Consider the following 16,038-nt stretch of genomic DNA (forward strand, 5'->3'; position numbering starts at 1 on the left):
AAAAAATCACCCTCCTAAAGTTAAATGTACTGACCACAGAGCTCATGGTGGTTTCAGCATAGAGCTGTAACATTAAAAAAAAATTTAAACATCATAACTGTCAAACTGTTTACTTTTACATGCAAAATCAGAATGAAATGACCAACTTTGATTTTAAGGCGTTTAATTTTAAGCTGAAAATCAACTTACCTATAAACAATTAATTATATTATAATTACCAACAAGCTCATGGCCAAATAGTGAATGAAGCGATTCAAGAAGGACACGTGAGTCAAGAAAGGTTATCACTGAATTGGGGAAATTACTAAATTACTTTTGATCATACCTGTTATAGTCCACAAATCTAATCAAGAGAGGGTAGAAGGCATAGAGATCTCTGGCCAGCGTGGTGAACTCATCTAGGATGAGGAGTTCAGCCTCTGACATGTCCCCCCTGGCCTCGGCTTTCAGGTGGTCTTCTTCAGACACTACCATGGCTGCCTTTTTCTTGAGTTTCTCCATTAACGGCAAGAAATGAGTTTTCAAGAGCTGAGGTTTCACTTTATTTATTATAGGCTGGGAAAACACTGTTTAAAGACAGACATTAGTATTCTGCTCTGTATAACCATTCATTAAAATGATGATAGATTATAATTCTAATTGCAACATGATTAAAGCCTCCTTCTCCAGCACATGACTTCCTTAAGGGTACAGCTCATGCCTCAGCCATTTTTCTAGTCCAAGCTCTAATTGCACAGTTGCTATTACAAAAAAATGATTACTGAGTTGAATTCAATGATCTTGTTTTTAGAATAGATTGATAGCTAATTTAGAATGGAAAAGAAGATTTTCAGTCATTTTGGAAATCATTTTCACACAATAAATAAAATCCCCAAATGAAAAAATTTCCCCTAGCCCTTAGAATAGGAACAAGCTCTGCTACATAATTACTACCTGAGACTATATGCAGTTATCTCATTTTAACTATCTCCATCCTTGGCCCAATGGAAGAGTTAGATTACATGGAACACTGCTCTCTTATTTAATAATAACCATAGTTATTAGTAATAGTTCTAAACTTGATTAGGCCATTTTTTAAAATTATTTTTCCCCTGAAGGTAACATATATGCATTGGGGAAAAGAACACAAGAGAAAAGTTAAAGTCAACCATAAACATCTATCCAAATTAATAAGTCATTGCTGCATTTCTTTGGAGTTTTCATCAGTAGATACATTAATATACATATATATTACACATATAACATTCTGAATTCATTGTTTTAAAACCTCTTCATTTTGCCCTTCATAACATGTGGATTTCCAGGGCATAAAACATTGTTGGAACTTTAACATTTAAAGATGACATAACATTCTGGCATGTAGATGTACACAACTTATTTAGCCATATTCTAGTTATTGGATACTTAGAGTGTTTTAAGCTTTTCAATATAAATAATGCAATAATTGTAGATATTAGACTACATTTTTTTGGTTTACTCATTTTTTGGTTTAACCACAGATGGCTAAAAGTGGATTGCTAAAAGTTGAACGTTTTATTTTTGTCTCTGGCTATAGAATCATTAGTTTTTCCTGCTGTGTTTATTGATTAATCTTACAGAGACTGACAAGTCAGAAAAATACTTACTTAAAAGTAGTAACTATTTAAAATAAACCCAATACCTGTTTTTATCTACATTAAAAAACAGCATGACAAATAATCCTATTTTTGAGTAAAGAAAATATTAATAAAAATTGTGATGGGAAAATTCTAGTTTATATATTTAAAATTCTTTTGGAAATAAAACAGATTTAAGGGGTGCAATGTCTTCTTCTGATTCTTACCTGCTAGCCTCTTCATCCAGGCTCCCTCATCAATCCCCAAGTTATTATATATGATTTTCAATATGTTCCCTAGAAGTGTGTTCATGTGCTCTGAGTTCAGGGCTGTGCAGCACATCTCGGCCCGTTCTGGATTGTTCTCAGGTCCATGCTCCCACCAGCGAGACATGTAGCTGCAAAGCATGGGCAGTATGACTTCCATGACATGTGGCATTTGAGTGTAGCGAATGCCGGACTCAGCTAATTCCACGATTTCTTCCATGAGTTTCTCCAAAGACGGTATATTTGGACAAACGTCTTCCACGTTAGTTGGCAAACTGAGCGCTGGAGAGGTACACATAAAAATGGGGTATATTCAAAGAAAGTACTGAGATGATATGGCAGATTTCCACAGGCAACTATCGCATTTTGGACTTCAACACTTAGCAAGGCCTGGCATGCTTTCAACTGGCTCCTTCTCCTGTTTTTCAAGGTAGCTATTTCAAAGCTTCTGTTTCCCCCAAGTCCCTACTGTACCATCACTCCCAGAAAACAGCCATTCCTCCCACTTCACAGCAAACAAGAGTATCAAATATTTCCTCCTCTAACTTTGCTGCTCTCACGACCTACAAGCCATTTATGACTGGCTCCACACTGGCCTCCTTTCCCCGTCTCTGAGGAAGTTTTGAAGTCCCCCACTCATGGCTCCACCGAATACCCGATGCCTTGCTCAGGCCTGTATTTTCAGCCCTCTAATACCTCCTACCCAGCAGACACTCAAATCTTTCCTGGATTACTTAGCTTTCCAGGCACTCTCCGTCCGCAGGAACAAAGCTGCTTTTCACTGCGCAGCAAAATCACACTTTACAACTCATCTTTCCAACCGTTCAGTGGCATTGCATATCCCTGACCAAATTCCCTTTTCCTAAAACTCCCTTCTTTCTTAACATCAATGCACCCAGTCTTTCTGGCTCCCTCTGAACGTTGTCAGTGTCCTTACTGACTCTCTTCTCCTTGCTGAACTTTGTTGTTGTTGTTGAGACGGAGTCTCGCTCTGTCGCCAGGCTGCAGTGAGGTGGCACGATCTTGGCTCACTGCAACCTCTGCCTCCCCAGTTCAAGCGATTCTCCTGCCTCAGCCTCCCGGGTTCAAGCAATTCTCCTGCCTCAGCCTCCTGAGTAGCTGGGATTACAGGCACGCACCACCGTGCCCAGTTAATTTTTGTATTTTTAGTAGAGACGGGGTTTCACCATGTTGGTCAGGCTGGTCTTGAACTCTTGACCTTGTGATCCACCTGCCTCGGCCTCCCAAAGTGCTGGGATTACAGGCGTGAGCCACCGTGCCTGGCCCTTGCTAAACTTTTAAATGCTGATTATCTTTAGGAATCTATCTTTGATCCTCTTCTTGTTTTTGGTTTGCATGTTCATCTAGACAATTTTGGCCATTCTTTCTGCTATAAGCTAATATCTCTAAAGCCATGTTTCTTAGAAACTGTTCTGACTCATCCTGGATGTCTCAAGCGCAACTAAAACACAATGGGTCTAAATTTAAACTTCTCCTTTTCTCTCCAGCCTATCTTGAACATGCACTACTTGGTGGGGACAGTATCCAGTCAGTCACCCAGGCAAGAAACCTGGGAGAACGTCTAGGCTGTGATGCTCCCTCATCTGCCACACGAGATGACTCTATCTCTAGGAGCTCTCACAATCAACACACATACATGCTGTCCAAGGGGCCTGCTCAGTCACCTTGCTCTTGAATTACCACCTATTCTAATTGCTGATTTATAGCTATTCATGTTCCTTACTGTTGTCAGGATACATTTCTGAAATGCACATCTACTCATTTTACCTTTTTTTTTTTTGACAGAGCCCTGCTCTGTCGCCCAGGCTGGAGTACAGTGGTACAATCTTGGCTCATCGCAACCTCCACCTCCTGGGTTCAAGAGATTCTCCTGGCTCAGCTTCCCGAGTAGCTGGGATTACAGGTGCCCACCACCACATCCGACTACTTTTTTAAATTTTCAGTTCAGATGGGGTTTCACCATGTTGGCCAGGCTGGTTTCAAACTCCTGACCTCAGGTGCCTGCCTCCGCCTCCATAAGTGCTGGGATTACTGGTGTGAGCTACTGCGCCCGGCTCATCTTACCTTTTTAAAGCCAGTAAAAGGATTCTATTTGCCACTGGTATAGTCCCCACTCCTTACCCGACATAAAAAGCCTTCCTCCTCTCTTTCTGGCTTTCTATTATTGTCTCATCTTTCACCCTTTACTCTCCTGAACACTATCTCCAACCATGTTAGAATGCTTGAAGTTTCTCCTCATGTAGCAGAGTTTCAGTCTTCCTAATTTCAAGACTCATCTTGTATCAGCTTTGTGAAGTCTTTCCAGGTGTTCTTGGCTAAAACTGCCTTTTTTGTTGTCCCCAGTGCTCTTTATTTTTATTATTATTATTATTTTGAGACAGTGCATTGCTCTGTTGCCCAGACTTGAGTGCAATGGCACGATCTCAGTTCACTGCAACCTCTGCCTCCTGGGTTAAAGCGATTCTCTTACCTCAGCCTCCCAAGTAGCTGGGATTATAGGGGCCTGGCACCATGCCTGGATAATTTTTTATTTTTAGTTGAGACAGGGTTTCACTATGTTGGCCAGGCTGGTCTCGAACTCCTGACCTCGTGATCCACCCACCTCAGCCTCCCAAAGTGTTGGGATTATAGGTGTCAGCCATTGTGTCCTGGCCCCAATGCTCTTTATTCTTAATTCTATCACATATGTTATCGATCTTTCTCCCTTGACTGCCACTAAAAAGTCCCTGAGGAAAAAAATCGTCTTCTTCATCTTTGTATGGTATCTCCCTCATCTACCACAGGGTACATCACAAACAAGTATTTGTTGAATGACTAAAAGATGAAATCATTACATTTAATTTCTTTACTTTGTTATGCAAATGATATTATAGAAACGTAAGCAGGTAAAATATCTGCTTTGTGTATTTCCTTATCTGTAATGAAATAACAAATCTGCTTCATTATTGGTTCATAGTAAAAATATGAACTGATCAAAAGCCTCAATAAGGCAAACTTTATATGTTTACACAGAAGATTAAGAGCTCAAACAACCATTTTTCACTAACTACTTACAAATACATTGTGGAAATTATGTGGAAAAATATTATGAAGCACATTCAACATATTTTTCTTTAACTTCATGTTTATATAAAGTCAGAATTATAAAATAGTCAAATAATGATTACATGAATTATTAAAAGATTCTTTACTTCATGAAATTCACTGTAAAATCAGTATAACCAGCAGCTCCCATTAAAACATGAGTTATACAGAGAAATAAACTAATAAACAGGTATGAATTTGTGAACTGCAAACAATCCTTGCCCAAACTGTGAGAGCTCTTTAGGGCTATTGGAAAACAACTAAAATATAATAAACTTTATCAGACTTAGAAGACATTAAACAGGAAAAATGTTCTACAAGAGATCACTTTTGTAGTGTTCAGGCTATGAGAACTGTGCTTTGATTGCTTGAAAGTACTGATTAGAAGAATAACTAGTTTATACTTTATTATTTGTATATCCAAGTCAATTCAAATCCTAGTTAATAATTCAAATAACTTCTCAAAGTCCAAGCATTGAAACCATCAGCAAGGGTTCAAAAGCTTTCTTAACTGGGACAGTGGAAAAAATGGGCCTATCTATCTGCCCAGTGAATAATCAGATTTTCCTAAACGCAACATGAATCGTGAGGATCTGTAGATTCTCTTTATCTATATAGGGAAACATAAATCTTAGGGACACATAAACTTGGGCCAGGTGCAGATTTAAAGTCATTGATTGTCTCTCAGATTTATGTTTTAAAGTGTTTTCATGAAAAAAGCTTCAACTATTAAAAAAATCACATGGAATAAAATTGTCCTAATAAGGTAGACATATCTGGTGAAAAAGAAATAATTAAAGGTATAAATTCATAAAATCTAAGTAATAAAAATAGCATACACCTTGCTGACAAACTATAAAAGATAACTGAATCATAAATCAGACCAACTTATTTTTTCCATATTTGATTATTATTTTGTCTTATTTTTAAGAGTTTTAATTTGTCTATGGCTCATTAACTGAGAAGAAATCCAATTAATTTTCTTTCAGAAATACTAGGGAAATTGAATATAGTATCCAAAAACAAAGAATACCAAACAATAACATTTAAGAACAAACAAGATTGGAGATAGTAAACTGAAACAGCTCATTAAAAATCACTATTGGACAATATGATAAATATCAAGTTTTAGCTCCATATTTCAAAGCACTGCACATGTTTCTGTGTTACCTGCTCTTTCTCGTGAAGACTTGGTATTGTAGATGGAGTAAATATTATGTTTGTCCAGATGAGTTTCCAAAAATGCTACAGGAAAGGCACCAGCAAAGGCAGCAAGACATTCTCCTAATGCAGAACGTTGCCTATAAGTAGAAAATGCTTATGTTTTAATGTCTTCCAAGTGAGTAACTAAAAAAGTCATATTACAATTAGCAAGTTTAACCTAAAAGGAATAATATTCCTATGAATTAACGTCGGAATCCAGTTTCTGCATTGCTAAACATCACGTGCTTTCAATAGCAATATCCTCACCATTTGAAAAAAAGCTAAACTATCTATTAGCAAAAAATTATCTGTCAACTTTTTTCCTCATATCTGATTGGACTAGTCCTTTTATTTCATTAATTCACTTTAAAATTCTGTTTCAATTAGTGATTCTCAGACTGATTCTGATAATCTGTGTTGGTATTCCAGAAATATCAATGTTTCTTTTGGATGACTTATGTTAAAATATCTATATTTTTAGATACTTTAGAAAAAGTTCCACTGTAACTTTTTCTAAATATCTATTTTTATCAAAATGTCTTTTCCTTACCTTTGAAATTTTATTTTTTTTGTTTTTCCCAATCACTTTATAATTGCAAAATTAATTGCACAAAAAAGATTTAAAAACCAAGCCACCAAAAACCAAAACGTTGTTCAGAACCTAAAAAAATGACCTCGAATTTTGTCCAGATAAATACATACACAAAAACAACAATGACAAAAACAAAAGCAACAGCAGTAAGAAGGAATTAGAGGGTTTGAAAAAGCAGATATTAAAATATTTTTTAAAATACTAACAATTCAGGCTATATGATACCGATTTATTCATAAAAAATCAAATAATAGAACAGAATGGAAATTCTAAATGTAATCTAGTAAATATATTACTCTATGTGATGGCTTATTTTACATCAGGGAATAAAATAAATATTTAATAAATGATTACTTTACATATGGTTGATGATTTTTAAAAATTTTAAGTTGAATCCTACATAATACCCAAGAGAAATAAAATTCAGATATATTTCTAGCAAATTCCCTTCTTATCTCAGAGATAATCATTCCAGACATTCTCTACTTTCCTCGAGCTTTCCACATGTCTTTTCTCAGCCATCGTCTGGCTTAGGACTCAAGTCATTCTTCACTGAGAAAATAGAAGCTACTAGACACAGACCTTCCTGATATAGCTTCTACCTATTTTCTGTTACATAGAGAAAAGTTATAAGCTTCGAAAGTCGCCTTCTAAAAGATACATTCTCGACTACCTTGTTCTCTAAATTGTCTGATTATTCATAGGATAAACTATCCCTTGCCACTGTAATATTTATCAGTTTGCTTGTCTGTTTTGGTTTGGTTTCCTCCACCAGATATAAAACCTATGAGAGCAGAGAAGTATCTTGTTTACTTCTGTATCCCAGTATCTGACATTTAATAAATATTTAGGATACAAACAATAGGATTAAAAAGTTAAATATAAGGAACTGGAAGCATGTAAAGTCTAGGAGAATAAATGTTTGAAATTCTAACCGCTAAATGTGTAGTCTAAACTTACCAGAATCATAAAACTAAGGGGAAGAAACATACATGAACTAATTGATAGATTTGATTATGTCAAAATTACATAAAATTTGATTATATAAAAATTCAACATTATCATGTCATAAAGTGCTATCTGCATACAGTTTTAATATATAAACACTATAAAGGTAAAAAAATGCTAAAACTCACAAAAACAGGAGAAACAATAGGCAAGAGGTTAATCATTTCAATAAACAAAAGCATTATTACAAATCAGCATGACAATACAGTAATAGAAAAATAGATGCAAGATGAGAGAAGCCAATTCATAAAGTAAAGAAACACAAATGGCAAGGTAAACATGAAAAAAATAGCAAGTAGATAGTAATCAGGAAAGTGCATTTGAAAATATAAATAGGAATCTTATATTTTAATTATCACATACACAAGCACGAAAAAAAAAAAAGATAATCTGAGTAAGGAACAAGTGAGGAAATTAGCATTCACTTCTAAAACTTGAGAATGTAAATGGAATCCATTTTCTGAAAACATAGTGAAATGAGTACCGTAATCCTGTAATATAGGCATACCCTTTCACCTGCAATTCCAAATTCTGAGAATATAGCTAAGGGAAATAAGTATAAAAATACAGTGGAATCTATGAACATAGATCTAGCTTTATATATATATTAGTGAAAAACAGAAAACAGCCAACATGTCAAAAATAAAGTCACATATCAATAAATTATACTTCCTTAATATCATTCATAACCATAAAATAATATGAAAATTGAGTTTACTTAAAATGAAAGTAAAATGTTCAGAGTGAACTCAATTACGTTTCTCCATTGATCTAATTTTCTATTTTCATGTACAACTGTCATCCTATTTTAATTATTGTAGCTTTACAGGTTTTAATATTTGGTAGGCCAAATGAGTACCTGTTCATTACTCTTTTATTCGCCTGCAAATTCTATTGGCTAGTCTCATGGGTTTATTCTTTGAAATAAACTTTTGAATGATTTTGTGAGGTTGGATAAAAAGCAAATTTCTGTTTTAAATTGTTTTATAATTACAGATTAATTTGGGGAGACCTCATACCTATTCATAATTAAATCTTCTATCAGAAAATGTTTTTATTTATTCTGGTCTTTTAAAAAAACTTCCCTGTTTTTCTTTTCTGGTTCACAGAAATTTCTTACTCAAGTTACCAGTGATCTCTTTATTTTAAATTTACTGGGGATACCTTTTCTTATGTTACCTATTCACATCATTTAACACTGCAAACCACTCTGTCCTGAAACTTGAGAACATGAGAAAATAAAGCTAAGTTTAATAACTGCTCATATTCATATTTACTTTGAACTTCTGATATATAATGAGAAACTGTACTAGCAGGTGCTTTCATAAGACTCAAACACTCTAAGTTGAAACTTCATATTAAGTATAGTCTTTACCATTAGTGTTTTACTTCTTTTTATAACTCCATTGTCCTCTATTATATCAATTCTTATTTTGTTTAAAGATTGTCTAATTACTTCCAAAGAATTTCAAAGGTCAATCCGGTTTAGTTTATAACTAGGAAACAGGTTATGAAATGAAGATTCTTGAAATAAATAGTTATAAAACTTGAAGCAGTAATTAATACAAAATTAAACTTTAAAAATTCTTACCTCTCCACATAAATACTCTTGCTGGTTCCCAAAGCATACAAGCTAGTCAGAATTCTATAACAAGACACCTGGACATCTTCCACTAAGGAAAAAGAGAATCTCACTTGAAAGAAAAACCCACTTGTTTATACATTGTCCTGAGAAAGTTTAAGCTATATACTGTTAAGTTTAGGCTATATTCATCCATATGGATATTCATCCATAAAAAACAATGAAATCATGTCTTTTGCAGCAACATGGATGGAACTGGGGGTTGTTCTCTTAACTGGGGGTTGTTCTCTTAAGTGAAACAAGCCAGGTACTTAAAGTCAAATATCACATTCCTCACTTATAAGTGGGTACTAAACCATGTGTACACATGGACATAGAGAGGAGAATAATAGACAAGACTCAGAAGGGTGAGGGGGCAGGAGCAGGTGGATGATGAGAAATTACTTAATGGGCACAACGTTCATTATTTGGGTGATGGATACCCTAAAAGTCCAGACAACCGTACTTGTAACCCATACATTTATACAAATAAAAATAACTGAACAAAAGGCACATCTAAGCATGCTTTTTTTTCTTTTTTCTTTTTTCTTTTTTTTTTTGAGAGAGTCTTGCTCTGTCACCCAGGCTGGAGTGCAGTGGCAATATTGGCTCACTGCAACCTCCACCTCCTGGGTTCAAGCGATTCTCTTGTCTCAGCCTCCCGAGTGGCTGGGATTACAGGTGCGTACCATCATGCCCAGCTAAGTTTTGTGTTTTTAGTAGAGACAGGGTTTTGCCATATTGGCCAGGCTGGTCTCAAACTCCTGACCTCAGGTGATCCACCCACCTCAGCCTCCCAAAGTGCTGGGAATACAGGCATGAGCCACTGCGCCCAGACTAAGCATGTTTTCTTAAAACAAAATTTAAAATAAACATTCTGCCACTGGTAGTTGTGGCATCCACTAAGTAACAGCAGTTTTTGCACAGATGTGCCCATCAACTGAGGAATGTACAGTGCATGAGTCTAAGTTGGTGATTCTGCTCAACAAAGGCTCATGTCCTGAGCAGGACAGTGGGGAGCTGAAGCAGCTCATGTGCTATTTTTTCCACATAATCTTGGGCATTCTGTGTATATTTTTATTAACTACCGAATGCCAGCCCCAAGCAGAAGATTAAAGCTTCCCTAAAAACTGTCAGAAACCTCTAAAGAGAGGATACTGAGACGTTCTAAAAGAGCAATTATTTAAACACAGACTTTGTCAATTACTTAGACACAGTCTTCACATTACTATGTCACCAAGCTTGGAGAAACAATCTGCACTGACTCAGAAATAATTTGAAAACCTTTAATGTTGCATGTTATATGGTCCAACTGCATTAAAACATTTACGTGAAAAGAGGCAAAATGTGGAAATAGTGATCATTTGGAAACTTTACTTCAACCATGTGGAAGTTATTTTCTATAACCAGTACCTTACTGGTCTTCTCTGTGGGTGCATGTAATTCAGACATCTATTTCTGTAAGAATGCTGTCTATCGCTCAAACATCAACCTATAACGTTTTGCAATAAAAAAGGCATTTTAACAGGGAAACAGTGTTTTAGTAATCCAGATGTGGCTATTACTGTTTTTGATTGTACTAGAGGGTATTTTGATCTTTTTAAAAAAAACTCCAAGATATAAATTTACATACGTATTAGGTCTTCTCCGAACTGATGCTGGCCAATATGTTCAAATAATGATGACAGCATTGGAAGCAGGGCCACTGTGGTGTAATTGATAATCTGAGTAACCCCTTTGGGCTGGTTTCGGGTGTGAGTGAACTGGCCCTGCTTGAGGTTTTCCATGGTCTTCTCCAGATCCTCTGCGGCATTGTCCAGAAAAGCTCTGAGTGCACTTTTAACACTCTCCAGGCCAGTCTTCATCACTGTCCTAGAAAGTAAATAAGGGAGGACTCGTATCTTCCAACAGGAACAAATGAAATACAAATGAAATGTGGTTCTCTTGTGATGTTTATTTCTCCATTACTCTACCCACCTGGTAACTAACTTTTAAAATCAACTCTAAAACAAGTTATTTTCAATATACTTGAAGTGACAGCAACACTGCTCTGTAAATGATCCTTTCCAAATAACTTTATAGTCAATTTATGAAAACCTTGCTGCAAAAGTCTGTGCTTAATGCTGTATGCTTGTCATTAATGGCCTCCAATTTAACAAAACACAGTTTCTGAGTGAGTATAGTTAATCCCAAATCCAACAAAACGGAATGTTTCCTGAGGCGATGGGTAGGAAAAGAAAAACATTTCATGCCAGCTAAACCAACTCAACAAATGATACAGAATGTTTGTGTTTTATGGGGTAGCAATCAAGTCTTTTCTAAAGAAGCCGCTGAAGGCTGAACTTCATACCCTAATGCCGCTATTTCTAGTAGGAAGTGAGGGTCTGTAATGGTGTCTCCTTTTTGCATTTATTATAGAAAAGATCTTAAAGGAAATCTTAAACACAAGACTGGATAATCAAAGAGTACTGTGGAATATTCTCTTTAGGAGACATTTATAAACTTTTATTTAGATTTATCCTAGATATAAACTAAATGTATGTATGTCTTAAAGGCTGAATCAATCACGCTAAATGAACTGATTTTGTATTTGGTCAACATGCTAGATTTCTGGTCAAGTAGACAGGGCAGAGTAGAAAGCACACAGATGGGAATTCGTCTACCTACACACTTAGTATGCAATCTTAAACATCACTTTATTCATCTGTAAAATGAGAATAAAACTCTGTTTCCTAAAAAGCCAAATGTTATTATGAATGTTAACCACAAATATCATGCCTGGAAGCTAATAAGATCTCCAGAATTGTCAGATTACCACTTTTCCTGCATGATACATTACCAATTCAACCCTCCTTTATGGTTCTAGCCACTACAGAAATTACTTGAGATTAAATAATAATCTATATATGATCATAAAAATAAGCCGCCATTGTATTAATTTCGAAAAGTTTTTCTTTTCACCTACGCGAAAGACTTCATTACAAATCCAAAGCATAAAATCAAGACTCTGGGTCCTTCTTAACATTCTTAAATATATACATGTATCATTATTATAGTAATTTATTTAAGTTAAAATGTATCCATTTACCTTGCATCCAAAGTCTGACCCAAAATATGAAGACAGTTGACAATTGAGGTTGCATCGTTGCCTGAAGAGGAAACAAAATGCCGTATAAATTGCCCTGAGAATTTTTCAATGTTCTTCTTTTCTACCAATATTTGTGCTAGAAAGATTAGTCAATGACACAACTCAACAGCAATAACTTAATTTAAAAGATTTTGTAATAATCAAGTTTGAAATCATGCAGTTTTTCTGCTTAAAAGTGGTTATGCAAATGTAAGTAGAAAAGCAATAAAGCATGTCTCATCAAATAGCTGACATGCCCAAGAAGCATTCAAAAGCATTGCACCAGGCTAAAAGAGTTTTAACCGAGGTTTTCAATAAGCCCCTCTCCCTCCCATCTCATTGGATTTTTCAGTCTTATTGGTTACAAACTTTTAAAGTCAGCTCATATCCTTAAGTTTAAAAATTTTAATTCCATTTTAATTGCACCAAGTATTTCTGCTTTCTTATTTTATTCCACTGCATTAAGATGAATTAATTTGCCTGAATTCAATTGCATGAAGGTAAATTAATTTCCTTGAATGTTATTGGTCTTTGGCAAAAACCAAAAAGCACCAAACCATCATGTAAAAAAAAAAAAAAATCAGAGGCTAAAGAAGTTAAATAATACTCCTATGAGATTTTGAGATGGTAGTAACTCCTCTTGAAAGTAATATAAAATTCACTCATTTTGATTGGCATATTTTACCAGGAAGTACAGAAACGTGAGTGATAAAAGCATTACATATACTTTTCTTTGTAATGGTGATATAGAAAGCAAATAAAATGATGAATTCAAGGTAACAAAATAATTTGACCACTTACAATACAGTTTGACATGATCAGTTCCTCATTTTACACACACACACACACACACACACACACACACACACACAATCATTTCCTGGGTGTTGAGATTGACAAATATTATTTGAATGTAAGTTTTTGTAATACTGGTATATGTTATATTATTTATACAAAAAAGTAACCTAAAATGAATGACCTAAGTACACACTGAAATTAATAATTGTATTAGAACATGGGCAAACCAGTTTAGTGATATGATACAAATAAGAAAAGAAAAAGTAAGCTATTTATTACTAAGATTCTGAGTTTTTATAAAAATATTCCCTCGTCTTGTGCTTCAGGTCTCAGAATTCCTGGTAATAATGAAGACAAAATGAGCAGAAAGGTGGATTTGTTATTTCCCTGTCCATTGGTAGATGCAAGCTCTGGGGCTTCTCCTGGAACCCTTAGATGTATTCGTTTGATGATTAATTCATTTCACAAATAAAGATTAAAACCAGGCACTGTTAAATTTCCAGTAATAAACAAAATAGTCCTCGTGGTACTAGCATTTTAAAGGGGGATATAGATAATGAATCAATAAGCAAAAGAAAAAAAACCAACAAAATATTTAGCAAAATATCAGCATATAACACAATAGCAGGCCACAGTTAAAGATATGTATAAAATATTTGTTATATATAAAAATAGATTATATAAATATATAATATATAAGTATATAAATAAATTATATATAACATATATAATATATATAAATATAAAATATAAAGTATATAGTACACATTTGTTACAAATATATATTCCAAATATATATATTTGTTATATATATATTTGTTCCATTTATATATATTTGTTCCATATATATATATATTTGTTCCATATATATATAAAATATCAGAAACTGGGTAGAATAACAGGGAGAGAGGTCATGAGTCCTTCCTGGAGGCAGCATTTGAGCAGAGGTTGGAATGACATGAAGAAACAAACCATCCATGTGTCTGAGAAGGAGACCCAGGTACAGGGAAGAGCACATGCAAAGGCCCTGAGGCAAAAAATGAACCTGGTGTTCCAAGCAAGAAGGGTCAAGTGGCTAAGGTGGTCAGAGCGAGAGGAAAGAAGCAGAGTATGAGGTGGAGAGGTGGGGAGATGTCAGGTTCTAGAGCTTCGTTAGAGCGAGCCCTTGGATTTTCAGTGCAGTAGGAAGACATTCTTAGGTTCTGAGCAGGATGGGATATGATATGATTTATATTTTCAAAGAATTCCCTATGTGGGAAATTCTGGAAGAGCAAGAGTGGAAGACAATTAGGGACCGACTGCAGGAACGGAATCAGTTCACTGATGATGGCGAATTCAGAATAGGATATCAGTAGAGAGAAAACTTGAGAATATATATTTGAAGGATTTACTTATGGATTGAATGTGAGGTGAGCGGGAAAGCAGTCAAGGATAACTCTAAGGTTTTCTGCCTCAGTAACTGGGTGAAAGGTGGCACCATTGAATGGTATACACAGGAAGAAGCAGACTGTGGGAGGAAAGGGATGGGTGGGGTGGGGGCGGTCCTGACCCTTGCTTTGCGCATATTAAGTGTGATGGGCCTATTAGTAATTCAGGTAAACATGTAGAATAGGCAATTTAAAAAAAAAAAAAAAAGTCTTCAGTGCAGGTAAGAGATCTAAGCCAGAGCTAACCACTTGGGCATTGTAAACATACATTTAATTCTAAACGTCATGGGTCTAAATGAAACTAGCCAGCATGAATATAAGTATAGAAGAAAAAAGGCCCAGGGCCTCCAGTGTTTGGAGGCAGAGAAGATAGGAAAGATGTAGTACAGACAATGGGAAAGAGAAGGCCCATGAGGAAGAAGAGATCCAGTGCAATGTGTATGGGTCCTATGCCACTATTAATCAGCCCCAAATCAGAGAGGCAGGTCCTTCACTTTTCCTAAAACACTCAGTTGTCTGTCCCTTCCAATCTGCTGTCTCTCATTATAGATTGGCAGTGTTTGTACTTGGTACTGAGTTTTCCTGTGCCCTTTCCCATGAGGGGTGGCCGGGGCTATTTTAAACTTCTATTAATATAAGCTTGAGAGGCTGGGATTTTTGTTTGCTTTGCTCTCTGCACCTAGAATAGTGTGTGACATACAGCAGAGCCTTAAGATATTTGTGGACTGGCTTTGGGATGTAAGAATAGGAAACAGTACCAGTAGCCAGACAAATTCTGTGGGTTGACTGAAACTGTGTGTTGGGAATATGAAATTTCTGTGATTGCTAAAGGAATAAACTATGAACTCCACACATTTTTACATTTTGGTAGGCCCCTTTTAGACGCAGTACAACTTTAAACAGAAATACCTCTATGGGAAAAATGGGAAAGGGACTCTAAGAATGCAGAAAAAGTAGAGTCTTCAATATTTTAATTTGTAGACCAGGCAAAAGTGTCAATCCCATTAATATGTGTAAGCAGAAGCCTAAAATAATTAGTCTTGAAGACGTAAAGCATGTGGTAAGGCTTTTCAATAAAATAACGACTTAAATATTGTCCTTCTTAAAGCTATCCAGATCACCATAATCAGAAATGTCAATCACAGTATTGGGAAGAACAGGAAGGGCCAGTAGAGTTTTCTAAGATGATAAAACTTGAAGGTGGCAACAGGACTTTTACGTACTTAAGTTTACATAATTGCTTCATTGCTCTGGATGGTGTAAAAACCAAAAGACTGATACTTTTCAACTCACAGT

At 35.5% G+C, this 16,038-nt stretch overlaps 1 protein-coding gene across 8 annotated transcripts in view; it reads right to left on the minus strand.

Moving 5' to 3' along the window:
- The window catches only part of RYR2 (ryanodine receptor 2), an 805,689-nt gene that overhangs the window by 123,843 nt on the left and 665,808 nt on the right, over window positions 1-16,038 (minus strand). For all 8 annotated transcript variants that reach the window (XM_033200167.1, XM_033200166.1, XM_033200162.1 and 5 more), the window contains exons 64-69: window positions 12,479-12,539; window positions 11,024-11,262; window positions 9,361-9,442; window positions 6,137-6,267; window positions 1,823-2,143; window positions 326-566 (exon numbers count right to left, since the gene is read on the minus strand). In XM_033200167.1, coding sequence (XP_033056058.1) covers window positions 326-566; window positions 1,823-2,143; window positions 6,137-6,267; window positions 9,361-9,442; window positions 11,024-11,262; window positions 12,479-12,539 — 1,075 coding nt within the window. The remainder of the gene's footprint in view (window positions 1-325; window positions 567-1,822; window positions 2,144-6,136; window positions 6,268-9,360; window positions 9,443-11,023; window positions 11,263-12,478; window positions 12,540-16,038) is intronic.

This window comes from Trachypithecus francoisi, unplaced genomic scaffold (genome assembly GCF_009764315.1).
Source record: "Trachypithecus francoisi isolate TF-2019V2 unplaced genomic scaffold, Tfra_2.0 Lachesis_group5, whole genome shotgun sequence".
NCBI lineage: Eukaryota > Metazoa > Chordata > Mammalia > Primates > Cercopithecidae > Trachypithecus > Trachypithecus francoisi.